At 39.9% G+C, this 26,464-nt stretch overlaps 1 protein-coding gene across 4 annotated transcripts in view; it reads left to right on the top strand.

Annotated features, from left to right (window-relative positions):
- Nucleotides 1-26,129, top strand: part of GALNT1 (polypeptide N-acetylgalactosaminyltransferase 1) — a 125,907-nt gene extending 99,778 nt beyond the window's left edge. For all 4 annotated transcript variants that reach the window (XM_064577748.1, XM_064577747.1, XM_054510325.2 and 1 more), the window contains 7 exons: nucleotides 5,594-5,764; nucleotides 7,880-7,997; nucleotides 9,673-9,853; nucleotides 10,937-11,076; nucleotides 17,453-17,551; nucleotides 18,024-18,158; nucleotides 23,934-26,129. In XM_064577748.1, coding sequence (XP_064433818.1) covers nucleotides 5,594-5,764; nucleotides 7,880-7,997; nucleotides 9,673-9,853; nucleotides 10,937-11,076; nucleotides 17,453-17,551; nucleotides 18,024-18,158; nucleotides 23,934-24,080 — 991 coding nt within the window. In that variant the 3' untranslated portion in view covers nucleotides 24,081-26,129. The remainder of the gene's footprint in view (nucleotides 1-5,593; nucleotides 5,765-7,879; nucleotides 7,998-9,672; nucleotides 9,854-10,936; nucleotides 11,077-17,452; nucleotides 17,552-18,023; nucleotides 18,159-23,933) is intronic.
- The last annotated feature ends 335 nt before the right edge of the window (nucleotides 26,130-26,464 follow it).

Raw genomic sequence — 26,464 nt, 5'->3', positions numbered from 1 at the left:
ATAAATGCAAAAATAATTTCCTCTGAAGTTTCCTTTAAAATACCCACGAAGAACTCTCTAAACTAAAAGGGAAGACAACCGTGAAGAAATGTTTGTAGTCTTGTTGGTGATGCTGGATTAGGAAGTATGTTGTTCAGATGTATACCTTATGCTCTGTTTACTAAATGGGAGCAGAACAGAAGACAATGACCTCAGGAAAAGTAGGATAAAACCCTTTATTGTCCCTGCTGTCTAAGGCTAAGACTGGGGCAGGCAAGTCATCTCATCCCTGTCTCTTTCCTTACTGGGACTCTAGCCCTCAGCTTGTTGCATGGCAAGAAGAAGGAAGTGGGGAGATACACAGTGCATCTTAAAGTGCTTCATTATATATGGAAAAGCACTCTAATCTCTGATGATACAGGAAGAGCAGTGGGAGCAATGCATGCATTTTTCAGAGAATTACCTGCTGCTGGTCTCTGGTATAGTTCTTGAGTATCTGGAGAGAAGCTAACGTCCATCTGCTAGACTTAACATTAGTTGAATTTCTTCTTGTCATTGCAGTTTGAACTAGAGGCTATCTGTGCCAGCTTAACATTCAGGTTTAGATTTTAGCAAGGTAAACTTGTGCTAGTTGAGTGAAGCATGGCAAAAGCCACTGCATCTGTTCTGTTTTTTAGCAAATACTGGGACTACATCTCGCCCTTTGAAAGATGAATGAGTAGGGAAAACAAGCACTGGGGCAGTGAGAAGGTACAGCAGCTTTAGGAAGGAGAACACTGCCTGAAGAAGGAAGAGAATATCTCTGTAAATTGTTTTCTATGAGTAGTACATGACTAATTTGGGAAATCCTGGCTTGCATAAGACCACTAATAAACAGGAGTCTGGACCCCGGGAGAGAAAGCAGCAGTGTGAGGAAATGGCAGAAATGAAAGGGGGGGATTGACTAAAATGACAACCACAATTTCCAGTTTGGGCTGTATAGTAGATTAGGTGTCTTGAGTAACGTTTCCAACGGAAAGAGCTTAAATGCTGGATAAATTGTATAACACATTTTTAAATGCATCACTGAGCTGGCACTGAAGTCCAGAGTTTTGCAAACGTCAAAACAAAGTGGGACAAGTGAGTGGTTCAAACACTAAAACCAGCTCTCACTTGGAGAGTTTCTGCCAAACTTAGAGGACACAGAGCCTCTCTGCCTTGATAGACAAATGGACGGGAAGATAGGAGACTGGGTCTAGGCCCTGCCTGAGGCTGGAAAATTAATAGCAAACACCTGTGTAAAGCTAGGATCTTGTACCTCTGTTTGAGAATGAGAAATCCTACCACACCAAAGAAAACTTGCCTGTTTCAACCTTGCAATGGGATGGTCATAGGGAAACAAATCTCCCCTAAGAATTTGTAAACAATATAGAAAAGGAGGGAAGCCAACTCAGCTCTTTATGAGACTAATATAACTTTGATATCAAAGCCAGAAAAGAAATACATGGAAAATTACCCAAACCCACTCATAAACACTAACACAAAAAATCTCATAATACCAGAAAATTGAGTCCACTGGGAGGAAAAAATAATTATATATATACTTTACATATTGTGTATATATATATATATTTTAAGATTTTATGTATTTATTTGAGAGAGAGGGTGAGAGAGAGCAAGCAAGAGAACAAATGTGAGCACTAGCGGGGGAAGCAGCAGAAGGAGAGGGAGAAGCAGACTCCGGACTCCTTGAGCAGGGGGCCCAATGCCCGATGCAGGGCTCAATGTGGGGCTTGATCCCAGGACCCTGGGATCATGACCTGAGCCGAAGGCAGACGCTTAACTGACTGAAGCCACCCAGGTGCCCCAATATATTTTTATTTTTATGTGAAAAATACGTAAAAGAACATATGACTAATTGGTTTAGTTTAATAATATAACATCTGTTCACATAATACATCCTCATTAACATTTCTAAAACTATAATTAAAACCCTATCATTAAAAATCAGTCATCACTTCAATAGATAAAAAACGTGTTCACTTGTGATTAAAATGAACATCCATTTATGATTAAAAGTACTTAGTGTTATACGCAAACAATGAATCATGGAACACTACATCAAAAACTAATGATGTAATGTATGGTGATTAACATAACATAATAAAATTTAAAAAAAAAAGTACTTAGTGAACTATTACAGAATGGAAATTTACTAATCTGAGTAAGGATAGCTTTTTAAAAAAGACTTAGCTATGGGGCGCCTGGGTGGCTCAGTCGTTAAGCATCTGCCTTCGGCTCAGGTCATGGTCCCAGGGTCCTGGGATCGAGCCCCGCGTCGGGCTCCCTGCTCCACGGGAAGCCTGCTTCTCCCTCTCCCACTCCCCCCTGCTTGTGTTCCCTCTCTCACTGTGTCTCTGTCAAATTAATAAAATCTTAAAAAATAAAAATAAAAAAGCCTTAGCTAGCAAACATCATATTAATAGAGAAAGGTTGATTTTTTTTTTTTTTTTTTTGAGAGAGAGAGAAAGTACATGTAGGTGAGAGGGAGAGAGAATCTTAAGCAGGCTCCATGCGCAGAGCCTAATACAGGGCTCGATCTCATAACCCTGAGATCATGACCTGAGCTGAAATCAAGAGTCAAACGCTTAATGGACTAAGCCACCCAGCCCCCCCGAAATATTTTCTAAAAGATATAGAACATCCTTATGATGCCCTGAATTACTACTGTTAGTATTATTAGAAACCTTAAGTTTTACAGTAATACAAGAAATAAAGGGTATAAGGATTAGAAAGGAAAAAAAGTGCTGTCAATTGCAGAATGAGTTCTTAATGGAAAAAAAAAATCTTACACAAAATAGTAGAGATAATAATTTAGCAGTGTTGCCAGATATAAGATCTTTATAGAAAAACCTTCTCCACACCAGCAAGGAATAGTTAGAAAATATAATTAAAAAGAAAAAAAGAAGTGATCCCATTTATAATAGCAATGGAAATCAAAAGCTATAATTTTAACAAAATATGCATAGGGGCGCCTCGGTGGCTAAGTCGGTTGGGTGTCTGACTTTGGCTCAGGTCATGATCTCAGAGTCCGGGGATCAATCCCCGCATCGGGCTCTCTGCTCAGTGGGGAGTCTGCTTGTCCCTCTCCCTCTGCCTTCCCACCCCTGTGCTCACAGGCTCTCTCTCTCAAATAAATAAATATTTTAAAAAATGTATAAAATAGAACACTTTTGAAATTTACTAGAAGATAATCTAAGGAGAGAGGAGGATAATATTCATGGACAGAAAAGTAAAAATAACAGTTCTCCCCACATTGATCTATAAATTCAGTGCATTTCCAGTTGGAATCTCAACAGAATGTTCTTGGAGGAACTGGCTGATTCTGTTATGTAGAAATGCATATTTTTAAAAAAAATAGCTAAGATACCCTTGAAGAAGAGTCACGTACAACAGGGCTGGCACTACCAGATACCAAGATTTATTTTGAGGCTATCTTAATTGTGGCAGTGATCTATTGATGCAGGAATTCACAGATAGACTAGTGAAACAATAATGCTAGAAACCATCCCATGTTTATATGGAAACTTGACTTATGACAGAGAAGGCATTGATAATTATAGCAGAGGAAAAAAAGACGGGGCGCCTGGGTGGCTCAGTCGATAAGCGGCTGCCTTCAGCTCAGGTCATGATCCCAGGGTCCTGGGATCAAGCCCTGCATTGGCCTCCCTGCTCGGCAGGAAGCCTGCTTCTCCCTCTCCCGTTCCCCCTTCTTGTGTTCCCTCTCTCGCTGTGTCTCTCTCTGTCAAATAAATAAATAAAATCTTTAAAAAAAAAGAAAAGAAAAGACCATCAAGTAGTGCTGGAATAATTGGTTATCTATAAGGAAAATAAATGAAGTTGGACACTTACTGTATATTATACCAAAATCAGTTCCATAAGGATTAAAGACTTAAATATGAAAAGCAAAAATATAATTCTTTTTAAGACAGCATAGGAGACTGTCTTTATGATTTTGGAGTAGGGAAAGATTTCTTAAATAAGACAGGAAAGATGGGGATGGTGCGGATGTTACATACTCTAGAATGTGGCTGCCAGGCACCGTAAGTAGTGCACCTTTCCTAGGAAGGAGCTATAGTCATGTGGACGTTTTTTCAGGTTTATAAAAAATATCACAATACCAGTTTAAAAAAAATTTTTTTAAGATTTTATTTATTTATTTGACAGAGAGTTAGAGAGCACAAGTAGGCAGAGCAGCAGGGAGAGGGAGAAGCAAGCTCTCTGCTGAGCAAGGAGCCCGATGTGGGACTCGATCCCAGGACACTGGGATCATGACCTGAGCCAAAGGCAGACACTTAACTGACTGAGCCATGCAGGTGCCCCCCCAATTGAAAAAAAATTTAAATATCTGGGGGAATCAGACAATTTGTATGAACACATACAAACCTGCAGGGAAAATATCCTTTTTTCTTTTTTTTAAAGATTTTATTTATTTATTTGACAGAGAAAGACAAGCAAGAGAGGGAACACAAGCAGGGGGAGTGGAAGAGAGAGAAGCAGGCTTCCCGCGGAGCAGGGAGCCCGATGCTGGGCTGGATCCCAGGACCCTGGGATCATGACCTGAGCCAAAGGCAGACACTTAAGGATTGAGCCACCCAGGCACCCTGGAAAATATCCTTTCTAATAACTAGAAAATAAAAAATTTTTAAATTGTAAGATACTATTTAACATTATCATATTGGCAAAAAATACAAGAAAATAGCGTCCAAAGTTGGTAGCATTATAATATAGAAGCTGCAGGGAGAAATACATACTTATACGTATGTATATGGAAAGCGGTAAAGATTAGTGTTACAGAAAAAGTTCTTCCCATTAATGCAGTAAACCCATTCCTATCTTAAAAGCAAAATACTGGTTATGTGAACATTTTCACTTAGTATGTTATTTTATCTTTTATTTTTTTGAATAAAAAGATTTTTTTTATTATTATGTTCAATTAGCCAGCATATGGCACATCATTAGCTTTTGATGTAGTATTCAACGATTCATTAGTTGCGTATAACACCCAGTGCTCATAGTTTTAGTAGCAAAAAACTGTAAGGAATACAAATATCTAAGAGTTTATTAAGAAAACTATTACCTTAGAATGATTAAATATGTAATCATTTAAAAGTATTATTTTTGAAAGCTAGAAATATTTGGAGTGTTTTCACATATGGCAAATACATAAAAGTATGAATGAAAAAGGGATGGAAGGTTATCAACAGTTGCGAGTGTGATAAATAATTATGCTAACTTGAGGGCGCCTGGGTGTCCCAGTCGGTTAAGCATCCGGCTGTTGGGTTCAGCTTGGGCTGTGAGAATGAGCCTGGCATCGTGCTCAGCTCAGAGTCCGCTTAAGGCTCTCTCTCCCTGTCCTGTGGTCCCTCTACTTCTCTCTCTCAAATAAATCTTTAAAAAAAAAAAAATTATGCTAACTTAATAGGATATAGCAGGAAATTTTTCCACCATTGCTTTTAATATTATAGAATGTATTTTTATTTAAAAAGCACTTAGCATATAGTTATAATATAGTTGTTATGCTATGCCTCAAAAAGGAAAATGAAGATTTTTTCATTTGCTTTTATAATTTTAGGAAAACAGTGGTCTGTCCTATCATTGATGTGATCAGCGATGATACTTTTGAGTACATGGCAGGCTCTGATATGACCTATGGTGGCTTTAACTGGAAGCTCAATTTCCGCTGGTATCCAGTTCCCCAAAGAGAGATGGACCGAAGGAAAGGTGATCGGACTCTTCCGGTCAGGTAACTACTTTGTCATACATTTTCCCTAAAATGTTATCGACAGGGAACAGTGGAGCTTTGGGAATTATATCAAAAGGGTTCTAAGTGTATTTTGAGAGACATGAGGTATTTGTGTACCGTACATATATGTAGTTAAAAGCCACACATATATTATTATTTTAAAGGGGGTTTTCTCTTCTGATCCATTAATAAAATTGGGATTTTTCATTTATATAAATCTAGTGCACCTGAAAAGTGATGGTAACATGCATATGTTCTTTCATTCCTGTATGAACAACATTTTGCAAATCTGTCAGATTTGTGCTTTCAGTTGTTAAGGATAATAATATTTAACTTTAAATTCAACTATCCCTTAATTAATTGTAAGTGTAAGTGTAATGTGAAAATATTACCTAAAAGTGGGTCGTAGCACCAAAATACAAGCTTGTAAATTCAGACTTGTACCATCTGGATGGTAGTTACTGACTGATGAGGTTAGAAAAGCTTGTCTCAGATATAAAAATAACCAGAATTGACAGAAGTATAAAAAAAGATTTCTGTGAACACATTCTGATTTTTCCTCTGTTTTATACATGGTCATCTATAGATTTTTTTTTTCAGAAAGGGATAAGAATCTTGATGCTGTTCAGAACCTTGAAATTGAGACCGTGAGTCTCAGCGCCATCCGGGGATTTGTTGGGGCAGCCTCAGCTTGCTGCCTCTGTAGTGACAGAGAGCCCTTCAGAGCCAGGCCTCAGCTTCCTCCCCTCCCGGGCTTCTCAGGCCTGCTTTCCCTTGCACTCGGGTCCCATTCTGGCAAAGCTGAGGAGAATTTCATTAATTCTATGCTGAGTCCTTTCCTATAGCAAAGGTACTTTTCCACTCTTCTGCTGACAGTTCAAATAACCATCTAAATCAGGAGTTCCTAAACATTTTGTAGATGGTGAGCTTCTTTGAAAAATCTGATAAAAGCTAGGAGTCTTCTCTAATAGGGGGAAAACGCACATGTGCAAACAGGATTGAGCATACAATTCTAGGAAATGTAGAGATTTCTCAAAACCTAGGTCAAGAAACCCTGGTACTAAATGGTCATTCTGGGTGTTGGCCTGTTTCCTCTGACTTCTAACATAGTAGACTTCCATTTTTTTTCTCTTCTAAAATCAAAGTACGTCCTAACTTTTATTTGGATACGACTGTACTGGAAAGGCAAATGTGCCATACTCCAAAAGCATGGAATCCATGTGTTCTTAGGGCATGGGATCAGAGGTGACAGTTCATCCTAAAATGTGATCACCATAGTCTCCTCTGTCCCTGGAACTTAATTATTTTCTTCTAGTTGGAGTCCATTTTTCTCCATATTCATCCTTCATGGAAATCAAATGGTTGACTGGTATTCATTTATTTCAGTCTTCCTCCATTATCATTTCTCTGCTTAATTCCACCTCTTTGCACCCACTCTACATCCCTGGCCATGTTCTGATGAATTGGGCCCCTCTTCTGCAGAGAACGTACCATTCTTGGTCAGGCTGACAGTCCCTTTAAGAGTGACTGAGTGTATTCTCTACTTCCTCTCCTTTCCTGAAAGGTTCTGTTAGGTATAGGAAAAGGACCTCATTGTTTTCATCCCATGTAATCTACCTCTTTGCAATATTTGCCTGACTTTAGAACCTGGTATGTTAGAGTTGCTAACGTGAATCTAGTTGGTTATATAGTCAATATAGTTAGTTAATATAGTCAGTGTAGTTGCCAGGAATTATGGGAAGATACCCAGTCAGATGGAGAGATATATGACAACCAGCTTCAATTTAAGGAGTTTCGGATGGAAGCTTAGTCAGGACCTGAGGACCAAGAAAGGTACTGAAAACAGAAGAGGCCTTGGGACGGGGCAGAGAAGGCTCTCGGGCACAAGCTGTGACAGAGGGTGGTAGGCCCAACAGTCAGCATGTCTGAAGACCAAATAGTATATAACAGAAAAACAGAAAGTCCTTAGGTCCCTGTAAAAGTTTCTGAAGAGTGTGAGGATAAGCATTTATTCTCTAGTTATGAACAGTTAATGAGACTACTTTTAAAAACAAAAACTGATTGTAAATTTTAAATTCTTAAAATTAACAGTATAGTATTATGATTGAATTTCAGAACACCTACAATGGCAGGAGGCCTTTTTTCAATAGACAGAGATTACTTTCAGGAAATTGGAACATATGATGCTGGAATGGATATTTGGGGAGGAGAAAACCTAGAAATTTCCTTTAGGGTAAGTTCCCTTTGAAAAAAATAATCTTTTATTTAACCTTAAATATAGATATATGCCTTAATTATTCATATTCTGTATCTCTAAATAAAAATTGAATTTAGTATGAGTTTCGTCAGACTTCAGAACCTCAGTATATAAAAAATTTCATGTTACTATTAAGGGTTCCTTATAAACTATGTTTTAAACAAATCAGTGATCTTAATAGTTAAACTATAAAACTTATACAAGATTCCCTAGTTGTTTTGAATTTCTGTTGTTTTCAAGGAAGTAATTCATGCTCTAAAAATAAAAAACAATATGTAGTTTCTATATGCTACTATGGTACTCAACTGCCAAAAACCTAATTTCACTTTCTGTAATATGCTTTGTCCTTCTGTTGTGAAAATTATTTTCTCTTATATAAAACCTGGTCACTTTACTGGCTTTATATTTTTTAATAGAAAAAGGCAAAAGAATTCTGGAATTGCTCTAACTTAATTTAACCCAATCAACCTTAATATAAAACTCTTAAGCATTTCACATGCACTAAAATCAACATGTTAAGTGACACTGCGTATTTCTGAAAATAACCTGAGACACATAGCTTATAGTGGAAACCACATTGAACTGCACTGTAATCTAAACCAGCTCACTTTGTTCCTAGTGGATCACTTTGCTCTCTTATAAAAGGAGAGGTTTGGACTCTAGCTCACTTGGAAATCCTATCCAGCTGTATCACTTTGTGATCCTGGGAGAACTTTAAAGTAGAGACACTGAATATTTAACAAAATCAAAACTTCTCAAAATATGTTTTAATTGTAAATAACAGATTTTTATCTTACAGAAACATGCATTTTGAAAGGAGCAGAAGGATAATTTTATTAAACTAAGAATGTGAACCCAAACTTGATGATCCCTCTTTTACCCTTTTTTTGGTTTTTATTCTTATGAAGATGACAGAGTATGCTGTCACTGTCCCAGTGAATAACTCATGAGAGATCCAGTTTAGATTTCTAGGGTCTGTTTAATGTACAGTCTATGACAAGTTTGGAAAAGGAGGAACAGATAGGACTCTGGCTGAATACTCCATGCCGAAAGTTTTTTGACTATGAACCATGCATATACTACACATAAAATTTAAACTTGAATTTAAAATTAAACTTTGGGGCACCTGGGTGGCTCAGTTGGTTAAGTGTGTCTGCCTCCGGTTCAAGTCATGATTCCAGGGTCCTGGGATCGAGCCCCATGTCGGGCTCCCTGATGCTCAGCATGGAGTCTGCTTCTCCCTGTCCCTCTGCCCTTCCCCCAGCTCGTGCTCTCGCTCTCAAACAAATAAAACCTTTAAAAACAATTAAAATTTAAACTTAATTCAAATTTGAACTTAATGATCTTTTTATGAGTTCTGGCCTGTAGTTAGAAAAATACTGTTCCAGACCCCCTATCTTTTTTGCATTTAGCCTTTAACCTATCTTTGCTGAATTTAACCTTCAACTTCTGGTTTGATCAGAACCAAAAATTACAGAAAAGTATGCTTCTGAGGAAGTGCTGGTTTTGTGATCATATAGCAGGAGCTCCACTGTATGTATGGTCATGATTCTGTGAAATTTTAACTATGAACATCCATAGATGTGAACAGTTTTTTTTTTTTTTTAAACCATCAGGGTCTTAATATGGTCTTCTTTGCCATTGTTTTCAGATTTGGCAATGTGGAGGAACTTTGGAGATTGTCACCTGCTCACATGTTGGACATGTGTTTCGGAAAGCCACACCTTACACGTTTCCAGGAGGCACAGGACAGATTATCAATAAAAATAACAGACGACTTGCAGAAGTGTGGATGGATGAGTTCAAGAATTTCTTCTATATTATTTCTCCAGGTTAGCATTTTGCATTAGAAATACAAGACTAGAACTTTCTTGTCCCTGATCTAATGCATCTGAGAAGAGGTAAGAAGGGGGTAGAAGAGCTTTGAGAAGAGGCAAAGCACCAACCTCACAGGGTTGTCGTCAGGAAGAAATGAAATCACACACGGTGTACAGAGTGCTTAGCGCTGTGCTGCTATGTTATTAACAATAAGTTGTCCAGGCCAGTACTGCAGACATTACTGTCAGCCCAGGTGTTACCAGTGTTCTGTTTTATTTTTAACCTAATTGTAATGTGTAACATTCATATGAAAATTCGAGTCCCTCAGGGCCAGTGCAGAGCACTGTAGCAGGCCTCAAGGGACTTCAGTCCAGGAACTTCTCTGCCATTCAGGGTTTTGTGGGAACATTTGTTCCATCAGCTAGAAGTCTTCCTGACATTGTTAGCATTCCAGCCTCGTTTGTCATTACAATACCGTCAAGTCACAGTTCACACACCAGTGACTTGTGTGAGAGAAACTGACTGGAAACAGTTGCTCTGCTTAATATTTGGGCAAAAGAGATCATGATTCTGGTTTTTGCCTTCACATATGTGAAACTTTTCTGATCCTATGAAAACTTAACATTTGTGTGTAATATTGCTAGTGTTGTATTTCATTCTCACATAAATTTAACTTTTCGGGGCGCCTGGGTGGCTCAATCGGTTGAGCATCTGCCTGCAGCTCAGGTCATGATCCCAGCATCCTGGGATTAAGCCCCGCATCGGGCTCTGCTCGCGGGGAGTCTTCTTCTCCCTCTCCCTCTGCCTGCTGCTTCCCCTGCTTGTGTTCTCTCGCTCTCTCTCTCTGTCTGACAAATAAATAAATTAAATCTGTAAAAAAAAAATTAATTTTTCTTTGAAAGAATAAAACACATATAAATATACTTCCTTGGTTTTTATTTGCACAATGGATTCATGGCATATCACTTACGTAGTCACACATCACCAAAATGGTACCACTTTTCCCATTTACCTGGCTTATTAAATGCAGTATTTAAATAGAAATGTGTTACCTAATAGAACACGAATAATTCAGAGTCAATTATTTCTTTCAACAGGTGTTACAAAGGTAGATTATGGAGATATATCATCAAGACTTGGTCTAAGACATAAACTACAATGCAAACCTTTCTCTTGGTACCTAGAGAATATTTATCCTGATTCCCAGATTCCACGTCACTATTTCTCTTTGGGAGAGGTAAAATATATATATTCTGTGTGGTTATTTATGTTCTCATTCATCAAAAACAGTAGAGGTTAAACATCCAACAAGGGAATCCCTTCATATTAAAATTATATAACCTCAAGTGTGAGAAAGTTCTTAGCAGTTAACATCTTGTTAATTTTTCATCGTGTTATAGTTTATTAAAATAAGAATGCTCCACCCCTAACCTTTCAGAGTTGGACTCTTGTTTCAATATTTTAGTGTCTTCAGCAGACTTCTTAACAAACTGACCCATTTAGTTGAAAGCATATATTCCTAAAGTTAATGTCCTGGTGTTAATTAACCTGATTGAAAGAAGTAAAGATAAATTGTAAAGAACTGACAAGGAAAGTTGAAAGACCATATATAATAGAAGTCATAGCAGCAAATGATATGTGTGGACAAGGCCACACCCAGGCCCTATCCCAGGATGGAATCTTCCTGATGCTCAGGAAAAGTAACCCTCCACTCCATAGGAGGCTGTCACTTCTACAGTCTTTCCATGCATTCAACAAGTATTAGAGTATCTACTATGTGATAGATACTATTTTACATACAAGGAATACAGCAGTGAATAAAGTCTCTGCTCTCGCAAGCCTTACAGTCTGTGGAGGAAGCCAGGTTCTGAAAGTACACAGTATAGCAGGCAGTGCGAAAGGCAAAGGAGAATGAGAATGACTGGCGGGCTTGAGTCTTGGTGCTGTTTGTGTTGGGGCAGTTGAAAAAGGGCCTCGTAGGAGTTTTGATTTTTTTTTTTTTTAAGATTTTTTAAATTTATTTGTCAGAGCATAAGCAGAGGGAGCAGCAGAGGGAGAGGGAGAAGCAGGCTCCTCACTGAGCAAGGAGCCCGATGTGGGACTCGATCCCAGGACCCTGGGATCATGACCTGAGCCGAAGGCAGACGCTTAACAACTGAGCCACCCAGGCGTCCCGGAGTTTTGATTTTTGAGCAGAGATTTAAAGAAGTGAATGAGCAAGCCATAGGAATTCCTGGGGAAAGAGCATTCCGGGCACAGGGCAAAACAAGTACAAAGGCCCTAAGACAAGAGTGTACTTAGCACGTTCCAGAAACAGCAGAGGCCAGTTGTCTGGAATGGGGTGAACAGGGGTGGGGGGGAGTAGTAGAAGATGAGGTCGAGACATACCGAGGGTCAAATAACATAGAACTGGTAGGCCACAGTAAGCACATTGGGTTTTATTCTGAGTAGGACGGGAAGCCAGAGAGAGACAAACCTTCATTGGGAAAGGATCAGATTGCTATGTGAGGACAGGAGTAGAGCTGGAGTGTTGGTGAAAGGAAAGGGTAGAGAAGGACTGTGTTAAGACTTTCGCCTGAGAAGCTGAGACAGGGAAGTTGACAGATGGCAAGGCTTGTAGAAGAGGTGCAGGGGCACTCACTGGTGCAGTTTGGGACATATTAAATTGGATCCAGGTAAAGATACAGGGTAGGTCGTTGCATTTACAAATGTGCTGTCTGGATGAGAGATTGGGGATGGAGATCTAAAGTTAGGGATTATCAATATAGAAAACAAAACTGCATGAGATCACCTTGGGAAGAGCAAGTGTAGATGGAGAAGAAGGGGGAGGACTGAGGACCAAGCCATAGAAAACTTCACAATTTAGAATTTATGAAATGAGAGGGGATTAGCCAAAAAGATTTAGAAAGAGTGACCACTGAAAATAGGAGAACCAAGAGAATGGTGTCCCAGAGACTAAGTGAAAGATGTGTTTCAGGAAAGAAGAAGTGGTTGGCTACTGAGAAAAGACTAGTACAGAGAACTGGCCAAGGACTGGCAAGGGAGAAGTCAGTAGGCTCCATCTCACTGTGTCAAAAGGGGTCCCATGGAGATTGGTAGGGACAAAGCCCTGATGGCTTCAAGGAAGAAGAGGAAGTGGAGATCATGAGCGTGGCAAGTCTCGGAAGAAATTTTGTTTAAAGGAGAGCAGAGAAATGGTAGCTGAAGGGGAATATGGAGGTAAAGGAAGGGTTGTTTTTGTTTGCTAAAAAAGAGCCGTTGATTATAGGAGTCCTGTTTAGTAGATGGTCATGGTGGGGGACAGGATGAGAAGACATGGCATCCATTGAAGTAGGAAGGCAAGTGTTAAGGTCAGTTGTTGATTTGAGGGTAGAAGTAGGTAGTTTGTAGTGGAAGTATGAGGAAGCTCTTCTCAGATTCTTCTGTTTCCTTATTGAACAGAAGATCATCAGTTGAAAGTCAAGAGAGGGTATTGATGTTGGGGATGTCTGGGGAATGAGGAAGAGATGTAAAGTAGAGTAGGGTGTCGGAGAGCAAGTACGTCACAGAGGGGAGCCTGGTGACAGGTAGTGGTGAGTCGGGAGTGAAACCATTCAGCCCATGAGCACAGGCTACCGTTTGACCATTGTATCCTTTGGGTAAATAACCTGGTAGTGCAATTGCTGGATCATAAGATAGTTCTATTTTTAACTTTTTGAGGAATCTCCAAAAGAACAGATACTCTGTTCTCCAGAGTGGCTACACCAGTTTGTATTTCCACCAACGTTGTAAGAGGGTTCCGCTTTCTCCGCATCCTCGCCAACACCCGTTTCTTGTGTTAATTTTAGCCATTCTGAGAGGTGCGAGGTGGTATCTCATCGTGGTTTTGATTTTTATTTCTCTGATGATGAGTGACGTTGAGCATCTTTTCATGTGTCTGTTAGCCATCTGGATGTCTTCTTTGGAAAAGTGTCTATTCATGTCTTCTGCCCATTTCTTAACTAGATTATTTTTTGGGTGTTGAATATGATAAGTTCTTTATAGATTTTTGGATACTAACCCTTTTTCAGATATGTCATTTGCAAGTACCTTCTCTGATTCCATAGGCTACCTTTTAGTTGTGTTGATTGTTTCCTTCGCTGTGCAAAAGCTTTTTATCTTGATGAAGTCCCAGTAGTTCATTTTTGCTTTTGTTTCCCTTGCCCCTGGCAACATGTCTAGTAAGAAGTTGCTATAACCAAAGTCAGAGAAGTTTCTGCCTGTGTTCCACTCTAGGATTTTGATGGTTTCCTGCCTCACATTTAGGTCTTTCATCCATTTTGAATTTATTTTTGTGTGTGGTGTAAGAAAGTGGTCTGGTTTTCCCAACACCATTTTTTGAAGAGACTTTTTTCCATTGGATATTCTTTCCTCCTCTATCGAAGATTAGTTGACCATATAGTTGTAAGTATAAGTTGCCTATAGAATAGAGAATGAGTTGTTTTTTTCCCTTGAACTGACCCAGTTTTGGATAACACCTAGGCAGTGTTCGCTGGGCCAGAATACAGGTGTTTTTCAAAGAGCCACTTGTCTAACCCATAGTAGGTGATTGCCAAGGCAAGTTTGTTCTTTACCTGCCTCTTGCCAGCTGGTTTTCTATGAAAGGAGCAGATTTTACCGTCCGTGGCCTGCTTGTCACTGCCTTTTTAACAAAGTAGATGGTCTTAAGCTTGTTTGCCCTTAGTATCAGGCCACCCTATGCAGATTAAAGCTCTAACTTCTGGGTCTGGGGTCCTTCTTAGGCACCCACCCTAGTGCAGCTGGGGATCTCGTGCTGGGATCATAGCTCCACTTGTGTGAGCTTTACTATGCTAAAAATTGGAATTCAGCCTTTTGGGGATCTTTTGTCATACTTCAAAGGGTCTAGAGAAGCCTGAAATCACAGGATTTTAGAGTAGAAAGGGGAATGAGAGGTAATGAATTTAGTCTCTGCCTTCACTAAGTCTGACTCTCATAGCTCCTATAGGACCTGGAACTGAGTAAATGCGTTTCATTGTGATATTTAATAACTGTTAATCAAGGAGATAAATACTTTAAAAAGACAACCACAGAAAGCAAATAAGTCAGACCTTTTGACAGCTTTGCCAGTCTTATGGACGAACCGATGGCTTTTCTAGGCAGATCTAATAACCCTAAGATTTAGTGAGCATGAACTCTGTGTCAGGTGCTGGTCTGAGTGCCTTACAAACATTAACTCATTTTATTCTCATGTCAACACTATGAGATATAGGTGCTGTTATCCCCACTTGACAGTAAGTAAATTGAGGCATACATAAATGGCTTAAACAACATCATCAGGTCACAGCCACCAAATGGAAGAGAAAGAATTTGAACATAGGCAGTATGGCTTGAGAGCTTATGCTCTTAACCATTAATACCCATACTCTTTCTCACATCCAACCAATATTTCTCTTATGGCAGAGAGGGGGGAAAAGTGAATCCAGATTTCATTATACTAGATTCCCAAAATCCTTTAATTGCCCACGTTGTTCCACCTGGTGGAGGTACCAGGATTCTGGGGGAGACTGAGCAAAAACTAAGAAACCTCTGGGTTCCTGCTGTTTCCCAGGAATGAGTGTGTTCACAGTTAATTTTCAACTTCCAAGGTGAAAAATAATATTGTAGTGATAGCCACGTACATCTAAGTTGTTACTTCAGAAAGCGGTTGAAGAGTTGCGCAATGTGTGGATAAGGAAGAAAACCTGACCGTTATCCTGGGCCTACTGTGTGTTGGTTTCTGTTAGTCTTCTGCATGTGTTACCTCATTGAGAGCTCTCAGCAAACCTGAGAGAGATTGGTAACCCCTGGTACACAGATGAGAAACTGAGGTTCTTAGAGCCAGCTTTCCCAGTTACTGTGTTCTAAAGAATGCCTCCCAAGGTGCTTGTTTAGAAAGGCAGGGGATGGGGGAGGAGGGAGTAGATTTGGGGGCCAGAAATGTTTGGGAAATGCTGCTTTTTATATCTTACATCCTTTTCTACCACCAGTCCCCACCCCTACCAAGAGTCACAGTATAGTAAACAGCTTTGAGAAGTCCTTCAGCAAAGAAACCTATTTAAATCTGTTTAATCTGGTAATTTTTAGACGCATTTGATCACAAAACCCCTGTATAGTGGCACATGTGTCAACACTTGGCTGGATAATTTTGTTCAGATCGTGGTTCTGGAAATCACTGTCTTAGAGTGCTAACCGGTCACAGTCTTGTAGCTAGTAATGCTAGAGTAAGGAGAGAAGCCCACGTCTGCATGTCCCCTAACCCTAAGCTTTCACTCCGGCCCAGCTGCCTCCACATACCTCAGAAGTGCAGCCCTTTCCCCGCCGACCACCACAGTTCAGATGTTGCTATGATCCAAGTAGAAAGCTTCCTATTTCCTATTTTCTCACCCATTGGCATTCTCACATTTGTACATGGTGCCTTTGACCGTTTGGGTCTGGCTCTGTAAGGAAAGGTGTGTTATTCAGACATAAATAAATCCTATAAAAAAGACCATTAGCCTGCTAACTTTCCTCCTTGAAATAATTTAGATCCCTTAAGATTAGATCCCCTAATTCCAGAAAGTATGAACCAGACATGGGCACTTACATGAGTCTTTCACAGAGGGCTAAAGATATGAAAACTCGGCTTCGTTAACATGTGTGTATATTGTTTCCCATCATTGACAAGTAGTCCCTCTCAAACTGTGGAAGACTTTATCCTATGTGTCAGCATCTAGTCCTGCACATCCAGTGTGGTAGCTGCTTGCCACACGTGGCTATATTGAAATGAACTAAAAATTTGAAAGTCAGTTCCTCAGTCACACTAGCCATATGTAGTGCTCAATAGCAAGAAGTAAAAGAAAAAAATATAATAATAGCCACACATGGCTAGTAGCTACAGCATTGGATGGCGCAAGTACAGAACACTTCCATTGTCACAAAAGTTCTGCCAGACAGCGCTGGAGACATTAACACAAACAGCCAACACAGGAGGTTGTCTGCCTTGCTGTCATTCCCATTCCACACGTCTCCCTGCCCAGGCCCTAAGTTGAGGTATCCACATTTGCTTGTCAAACCCACTGTTTTAAAAACTTAAAACTACTGGATGCCCTCTGTAATCCTCATTGCTCTCAAATAGTTTAGGTGCATTCTAAAACAACTTTCATAGGCAGGTACTAGATCAGATTTCCAAACCATCCCGTCAGTAGTTATTTTCCTGCTATATTAAGGAGAACATTGGGATCCTATTTATGGTGAGGAGTATCTACTCCAATGATGAAGAGCTCCATTCTTCTCCTTCATCACATCTTTTAGTTTAAGGGTCCCTGATAATGTTGAACCTCAGTTGTCATTACACATCCTGACAATTACCAAATATCTTACCCAACAAGAGGACATCTCTTACTTCTCTTTCCAAGACAGTCATCAAGATGGAACTTGGAATGTGGGGAAACTAGAAGGAATTGATAGTGCAGTGAGGCCACAGAGCATTCTGCTGTCAGTCTACACTGTGTGTATGTTTGTAGTAGAAAGTTTAGGTTGACTTTAATGTGCATACATCTCTGTATGTATGTTTGTCTAGTTTACCTCTAACTTCTATTTTCATTATTGCTCCATAGATAAGAAATGTGGAAACAAATCAGTGTCTAGATAACATGGCTAGAAAAGAGAATGAAAAAGTTGGAATTTTTAACTGTCATGGTATGGGAGGTAACCAGGTGAGTATTTTAGTAAAGCTTTAAAAGGAATAATTTTTGGATTTGTTTTATGTTCTGCCCCTTTTATCTCATTATGTCATTCAGGAAATATTTTCCTACCTATGAAGAGACAATAATAGAGATCTTTTAGGAGAAGGGAGCTTTCAATCTGTTATTTTTAAATGAAACATTTTACTGTAAAAGGCTCCTTTGTGAGAACTGTATTTACATTGCTGTGCATGAGATTTACTTTGCCCTTTTTAGTCAAACAGATGACAGCCCTTGATAATACACTCAGTGTATACAGAGAACTCAAGGTCATTTTTTCTTTCCTCTGTGCAAAATTAGTGGTAGCTTTTCTGAGTCGTTTATTCTCCTACTACATTAATAAAGTTCAAAAATCACATATCTCGAGATACTGGGTTTTTTTTTTCTGCCAGATTACTGGCTGCTTTCTTTTAGTGTTAAAGCTTAATATGTGTGCCTCTTTCAGGTTTTCTCTTATACTGCCAACAAAGAAATTAGAACAGATGACCTTTGCTTGGATGTCTCCAAACTTAATGGCCCAGTCACAATGCTCAAATGCCACCACCTAAAAGGCAACCAACTTTGGGAGTATGACCCAGTGGTAAGTTAATTCAGTTGTGTATAGGAATGAAATTAGGTGTGTTTTGTAGCTAGAAGAATGAATTCTTGTAGAGTTTGAATATGGATCAGATTGTTCTTACACTCTAAAAATGGACAGATGGGAAAAACAACCTAATAAAATAAACATGTTTTAATCCCCCCAATAATTGACCTTGCCTCCAGTCCCTGGTCCTTGCTACCACTGTAGCCGCTCTTCCCTCTGTCTGTCCTCAAGCTCTGTCATCTAGCGTGGGAGAAATGGAGCCAGGAGTAGGCTGTTTAAATTACTGAAACACTTAAGTAAAAGGTGAGCTTTAAATAATGAAATTCTCTGGCTCATGATGATTTTTCTGTGACATATAACAAAACTTTTTATATTTATCTTTGCTTTCCTCTGGAACATCTCCCAGTCACCATGCACTGTATGTTGTACTCACACAGAGGTGCATAAAAGTCAAGCATCCCCAATAAGTCTCTCTCCTGTGCCTTGTATCTGGCCTACCTCCCAACTGTGCTTTTTCTTTATAGTTCTGGAACTGGCTCCAGAATCTTCAGTAGGTCTTTCTCTGGTTCCTTTCCCTCTGCACATGCATTATTTTCTCTTTCATGTTAGGAAAGACTTCTCTTCCTACTTTCTGCATTTCATCGTGTGTTATACGATAGCAAGTGAGTGGCCGACATTCATTCATTCATTCTGGTTCTCCAGCCTTAGGTCCTGCCTCAGCCTGACATTACCAAAACAGCTCCTGGATGCAAAGCCAGGACCATTCCTGTCTCTTTTCCCCTAACTTCTTTATTAGCATTTACTGTTGCGAAACAGATGAGATTTTAAAAATTCTTTTATCCATTGGCTTTAGATGCGCTACTGCTTAGTTTCTTCTCTTAGCTTTCCTTCTTCCTTCTGTCTTCTTGGATCACTCTGCTTCTTCATTCTGCCCCTTCCATGGAGATGTGCAAAGTTCTGATTTGGCTTCTTTTCTCCCTGTACTGTGTGATATGCAAACCCTTGGTCTACTTTAATCCATCAACCCTGCTGTTCCTGGAACATACCCTGTACTTTCGCACCTACACTGAAGATCATACAGTTCCCTCTGCCTCTGACAAATCCTATTCCTTGATGGCCCAGCTTTGACATCACTTCCCTGAATCCCAGCCAGCAATCAGTCAGTTCCCTCTCTTCTAGTTATAATCCTCTCTGAGCTCGGTCATGCTGAGCTGCTTTGTCCTTGTTTCTCTTCCAATCTTTTCTCCACTGTTAGACTGTTAGCTTCTAGAGGGCAGAGACTGTGCTTCATAAACCCTGGGTCTCCCTCCACACTGTCAAACTATGGTAAAAGTAATATTAAATGTAACAGTAGTTCAGTATAATATTAGACTATTAGAAACGACCTGAATCACCTGTTCTGGGGTTTTTCATGGGCACACGCTACTGCCGTCTTGGGTGTAGCTGCCCCAAGCATTGCAGGGTGTATAGCATCTCTGACTTCAGACTCTAAATGCCAGCAGCGCCCCACAGTTATTTTAAAAATGAGGGGCACCTGGGTGGTTCAGTCAGTTAAGTGTCTGACTCTTGATTGCAGCTCAGGTCATGATCTCAGGGCTGTGGGATTGAGCCCCGTGGGGGGGGCTCTGCGCTCAATGGGGAGTCTGCTTGCGATTCTCTCCCTCTGCCCCTCCCCCCGGCTCATACTCTCTCTAAAATAAATCTTTAACAAGCCTCCCAATTGTATGTTCACTGAAAAGGGACAGTATATTACTTAGGAAAGGTAAAAACCTATTTATAGTAGCATGAACAAATAGGGGCTTACTCTTCTTACTAAGCCTGGAGGTAAGTGGCTGCTGGTGTAGAGATTCAGTGGCACAGTGGTGTCAGGGGCAGTTTGCTGCATGTTCCCGGCCTTTTCTTGTGGCCACGATGGCCGCTGCAGCTCTCACCCTCACCGCCACATCCCAACAGCAGGGGGGAGGAAGGGAAGAGGGGACATTGCACCCCCCCCCCCACGTTTTGCTCTTTATCAGGAAAGCCGGAGCTTTTCCTGGACCCCCCTCTGCAGACTCCGCTATGTCTTATGGGCCAGAACTTCATCTCATCGTGACGCCCCCTCTGCCGGCTGAAAGGGAGGCTGGTTAAACAGGCAGTGTGTTGGAGGCAGGAGGTGGGAATGGCTAGTGGTAACCTGTGTATGAGCTACACGGTCCGCCGCATCTGTTATTCCAAAAGTAGATGTGTGGTTAGGAAGTTAAGGAGCTCAAGTGGTTTAGGGGATTTAGGAAGAACCAGTTATGAGTGTAGTTTTTTTTTTCCCCCAGTCTTTTTTTATTATGTTAATCACCATACATCATTAGTTTTTGATGTAGTGTTCCATGATTCATTGTTTGTGTATAACACCCAGTGCTCCATTCAGTACGTGCCCCCTTTAATACCCATCACCAGGCTAACCCATCCTCCCACCCCCCTCCCCTCTAGAACCCTCAGTTTGTTTCTCAGAGTCCATCCTCTTTCATGGTTCATCTTCCCTCCAATTTCCCCCCCCCTTCATTCTTCCCCTCCTGCTATCATTTTTTTTTAACATATATTTGTTTCAGAAGTACAGGTCTGTGATTCAACGGTCTTACACAATTCACAGCGCTCACCATAGCACATACCCTCCCCAATGTCTATCACCCAGCCACCCCATCCCTCCCACCCCCCACCCACTCCAGCAACCCTCAGTTTGTTTCCTAAGAATTCCTCATATCAGTGAGGTCATATGATACATGCCTTTCTCTGACTGACTGACTTCGCTCAGCATAACACCCTCCAATTCCATCCACGTCGTTGCAAATGGCATGATCTCATTTTTTTTTTTTTAAGATTTTATTCATTTATTTATTAGCGAGAGAGAAACAGCATGAGCGGGGAGAGGGACAGAGGGAGAAGCAGCCTCCCCGCTGAGCCGGGAGCCCGATGTGGGACTCGATCCCAGGACCCTGGGATCATGACCTGAGCCGAAGGCAGTCGCTTAACCAACTGAGCCACCCAGGCGCCCAATCTCATTCCTTTTGATGGCTGCATAATATTCCATTATACACACACACACCCCCACACACACCTTCTTTAGCCATTCATCTGTTGACGGACATCTTGGCTCTTTCCACAGTTTGGCTAATGTGGACATTGCTGCTATAAACATCGGGGTGCACGTACCCCTTCGGGTCCCTACATTTATATCTTTGGGGTAAATACCCAGTAGTGCAATTGCTGGATCATATGGTAGCTCTATTTTCAACTTTTTGAGGAACCTCCATACTGTTTTCCAGAGTGGCTGCACCAGCTTGCATTCCCACCAACAGTATAGGAGGGTTCCCCTTTTTCCGCATCCCCGCCAACATCTGTCGTTTCCTGACTTGTTAATTTTAGCCATTCTGACTGATGTGAGGTGGTATCTCATTGAGGTTTTGATTTGGATTTCCCTGATGTCAAGCGATGTTCAGCACTTTTTCATGTGTCTGTTGGCCATTTGGATGTCTTCTTTGGAAAAATGTCTGTTCATGTCTTCTGCCCATTTGTTCTTTGGGTGTTGAGTTTAAGAAGTTCTTTATAGATTTTGGATACTAGCCCTTTATCTGATATGTCATTTGCAAATATCTTCTCCCATTCTGTCAGTTGTCTTTCGGTTTTGTTGACTGTTTCTTTTGCTGTGTAGAAGCTTTTTATCTTGATGAAGTCCCAGTAGTTCATTTTTGCCCTTGCTTCCCTTGCCTTTGGCGATGTTTCTAGGAAGAAGTTGCTGTGGCTTGAGTGTAAAGTTTTAAAACTTCTGGAGCCCTTTGCCTGGAGTCTTCTCTGAGATAAAATTTTAGTTTGCAGGCTGGGTTCTACCATAAGCAGACTCGGAGAAAAGGCTTAGTTTTCACAGTGTTTATTAGGGAGCGGCAGCCTTTGGACCAACACCTGTGAAAAGGAGAGAGAAGACAGAGTTGGGCAGAGGTAGGAGTCACACCACAATGCAGCTCCCCCAGACTCAGCCAGCTGCTGCATGGGGAGCTCAGGGACAGCCTGTCAGCATTGTCCTGCTTCGTAGGTCAGAGACAGCAATCTGGAGAAATTAAAAAAATAATAAATTACTGACATAAATATTTTAAGTTTTACTTAAGTGATCTCTACACCCAGCATGGGGCTCCCAATTCACAACCCTGAGATCAAGAGTCACAAGCTCTCCTGAGCCAGCCAGGTCCCCTTTATAAACCTAAAATCGTGACATTGTAGGTTCCAAAGGAACCCTAGAAATAGAACCCAGCATCACAGAGCAGATAAAATGATGTAAGCATGTCTCAGACAAACCTAGAAGTCTAGATCCAGGATTCTTTGCACAATACCATACTATCTTTGATTAAATTTGTATTTTCTTAAATCTGTCTTATTTATATTCTATATTGCCTACAGATTATGACACCATCCAAGTCCTGACCGGGCCCGACCCTGCTTAGCTTCCGAGAGCAGACGAGATGCGCTGCCATCAGGCGGCTAGGGCCATAAGCCAGTTTATGACACCAGGTTCTTGTGCTTTGACGCTTGGGATAGCTGTCCTTTCTAGAGTAAAATGCAGATTTTGACCCATTTATATCTAGAGATTAGGGGCAAGAGCCAGCAAATTATTTTTTCTAGGTTACAAATAGACTTTAGGCAATGATAATTATAGCATTTATCCTCTCCTTCAGAGGTTACAGCTAGCTATCTGTCACTTGTTTATCCAGTTGCCTTCATCAAGCTTTTTCTGTATGGAGACTAGTCAGTGTTGACTGGGTCCTCTTCTGAGTCCAGTGACGACAGTCCCCGTGAAAATGCCATGCTCCAGATAAAAGAATTACATTAAAATAGAGGGATGAGTTGGGCGCCTGGGTGGTTCAGTTGGTTAAAGCAACTGCCTTCGGCTCAGGTCATGATCCTGGAGTCCCGGGATCGAGTCCCGCATCGGGCTCCCTGCTCAGCGAGGAGCCTGCTTCTCCCTCTGACCCTCCCCCGTCTCATGTACTCTCTCTCATTCTCGCTCTCTCAAATAAATCTTTAAAAAAAAAAAAAAGAGGGATGAGTAAGTCAGATAAATGTGTGTTAGTAAACATATTTCACATTTCCTTATAGTTGTATATGTTTATAGGATAATGCTTGATTCACATTCCTACACGGCTGCTTTGAGTAACAGACACATGAACTGACCTACGTTAATCACTCATAACACTCTTCTGTCCTGACATTTTGAAATTACTCTCAAAATCAAGTCCATAGCGCAGACAAGTACATAGAAAATTATATAGCTACATCTCTCAGCCATTTATTAAGGGCTGCTTTATCAATCTTACAATCTCATAAGATTTTGAGTCTTCTAAAGGACCTGAGTTTCTAAGGACTTGAGGTTTGGAATCACAGAATTAATTTGAACAGCCTTATCACAGGGAAATGAAGCAATTTTGAAATAGCTTTTTGAAAATAGGTTGAGGATCCTAAATTAGGAACCACTAATCTGTTTTTTTTTTTTAGGAAGCTGAAGCACAAAAAGTGAAATTTCTCACAGTGTTCTAGAGCTTGTGCAGAATTGGGACTTAGCATTGGTCATCTTATTTCAAGTTCAGTGTAACCCACCGTACCCCAGTGCCTTTCTCCCTCGCACATAGCTCTTACGGTGGTCTTTATGTAGACACTTTTTCTACAGAGCAATTTAATGCTCACCAAAAATGATGGTTGAGATGTGTGAGTTTTTTCACGTTCATGTTAAGATTTCTTTTCTGTCACTTTCAGAAATTAACCCTGCAGCATGTGAACAGTAATCAGTGCCTGGATAAAGCCACAGAAGAGGATAGCCAGGTGCCCAGCATAAGAGACTGCAATGGAAGCCGGTCCCAGCAGTGGCTTCTTCGAAATGTCACCCTTCCAGAAATATTCTGAGACCAAATTTACAAAAAAAAAAAAGAAAAAAGAAAAGAAAAAAAAATAAGGATTGACTGGGCTACCTCAGCATACATTTCTGCCACATTCTTAAGTAGCAAAAAAGGAAAAGTGCTTTCCTCCTGCGGGGATGTAAGGTTTATCAGCCATTAAAACTTAGACTCCTCTCGCTTTTCACTAGCTGTGAACCAGCCTTCTTGTCTAAGGACGTGAAACTACATAGTAGCGAGACTGTGCACACTGATGTTTACAAGATTGAAAGAGTCTTTCATCAAGAATCATGGTAAAGAATATTCAGACAATGAAGCAATCAACAAAATGTGCTTTCCAGAGCTGCACCTTGTACGGTTTGCTTGCACATCAGTAACTGCTGCTGAATGTGCTGTCATAATGAACAGATTTCCAGGATTTTTTTTCTGATTGGAACTGGTAACCAGTATATTAAATATTGTTATAAGTGAAAAAGAACTGGAACCAGTTTCAGAATCATGAAAACATTTTTACAATTTAAGAAGAAACTGTATTAAACAGGGTTTAAAGGAAATTAAAACAACTATGAGAAGTACAATTTGTTATAGTATAGTATCAAATTTCTATATAGATTTTATACCTCAGTGGGGAAAAATAACTGATTCCAATGACATTCATTTTCATCTGTGATAGTCATGGATGCTTTTTTTTTTTTCCTTGGGGTGCTGAAATTGAGCTAAAAAAAAATGGCTCTTTGAACGTAGTTTTAATTGCTTTCTTCAGTTTTTTTATTTGGTTTATGGGTTGTTGGAATTGTAATTTTTAATTGCCTTCAAAGAATGAAGATTTAAAATAATGTCTGGTCTCACTGAACACGTTAGATCTCTCCGTTGCTCTTGGGTCAACTGGCTTATAGACTTTCACACACACAAATTTATTAGATTTTAAACTTAACTTGATTCAGCTGATTATGCTTAATACCCAAGATTCATACTACTGTACTACAGATTTATTTTCACAGCAATAAAGCTTCAGTTCTTTATGATTCCACTCAACAAAAGTCCTGCAACAGTGATTATTTGGATATTTGGAGAGGATACTGGATGGTTTTTTGGAAAACTTTTCTCACTCCATACTCAGATGTGCTTTATTGTCAAGGGCATACTTAGATTAGGTTCTTGAATTGTAATGGTGATCTGCTGGTTTTTTTTTTTTTAATAAAATTTGACTGAAAATGTTTGACATTATTTTAATGAGTTAACCAAAGAAGTGCAGCTACTATTCCATCTTAGTCCTGCATTTCTTCCCTAAATTCCATTTTGGTTAAATCAATTTTCCTTTTTTTCCTGATTTTTAATACCACAAAATAACTTCAGAATCAAAAGTTGAGTAAACAGTTTTTTAATTTCACAGAAGATCTCATTGTGCCATTTCTCCTGATACGTAAAGCAGTTCATTGGCAAAAGTGTATTTTCCTTGTTTGTAAGATTATATTTAGTGACGTTCTTTTCCTTGATTATCAAAGACTCTCACTGCAGGCAGTGCTATTTCTTGTGCCTAAGAATGTTTCTGAAAGTTGTATCACATTAATGCTACTTGCGAAGTTGAGTGTATGGAAAGTTTCTCATCTTCTATTCAAGTTAATCAGTATCAAGAATATCAAGCACATGTGGATGCTTTAGGGTGAGATTGTAGTACAGAATGCATAAATTTTGTCCCCAAGAAATTTGCAGTGAAGCAGGTGCTGGATTTTTTTCCCCCCCTACTCCATGAGCTCTGTTAATTCTGTCTTCAGTAGACCTAATGTTTGAATAAATCAGATGTCTAATAAATTATTTTCATGCTCAGAATTTAAGGTTTTTGTACTCTAGTATAGCTTGGTCTTATTTCTTACTGTAAGAAAGCTTAATAGAAATGCGACTTAAGGTTTTGTTGGTTTTTTTGTTTTGTTTTTTTAAGAGGGGATGTGAGTGATTTAATTCATGGGTACTTTTAGAACCTGATGGATAATCCCATTGCCTTTATTTTTCTAATTAAAGAATTCCTAAATACTTTGAAAATATAAACTATTCCTCAATAGTTGTGCCTTACATTGATTTTATTTGAAGTTAAAATGGATCCCTAGTCATTATATCCATTTGTAGATCAGGCAGTGTGCTAACCACTCTAAGTCAACCTGGGAAGAAAAGAAGGAATCAGAAAGAGTCAAGGATGAAAAGAGGGATTATTACTGGATCAGTGAAGAATTCATAAAATGTGACAAGGATAATCCGAATCTCTCAAATGTATTCACCTTATTCCAATCCCAATCCATTTTAATGTCTTTCTGTTCTAATTGGCATTCTGAAAAAAAATAGTAAAATTAAGGACAGCACGTAGGCCATGTTCTCATTTCCCTATTCTACATTTAGCCG

The sequence above is a fragment of the Mirounga angustirostris genome, unplaced genomic scaffold, assembly GCF_029215605.1.
Source record: "Mirounga angustirostris isolate CCGP_5_RB_7025 unplaced genomic scaffold, mMirAng1.0.hap1 SCAF_14, whole genome shotgun sequence".
Taxonomy (NCBI): Eukaryota; Metazoa; Chordata; class Mammalia; order Carnivora; family Phocidae; genus Mirounga; species Mirounga angustirostris.
Note: the sequence above shows the minus strand (reverse complement) of the source record. Positions and strands in the feature narration are given on the sequence as shown.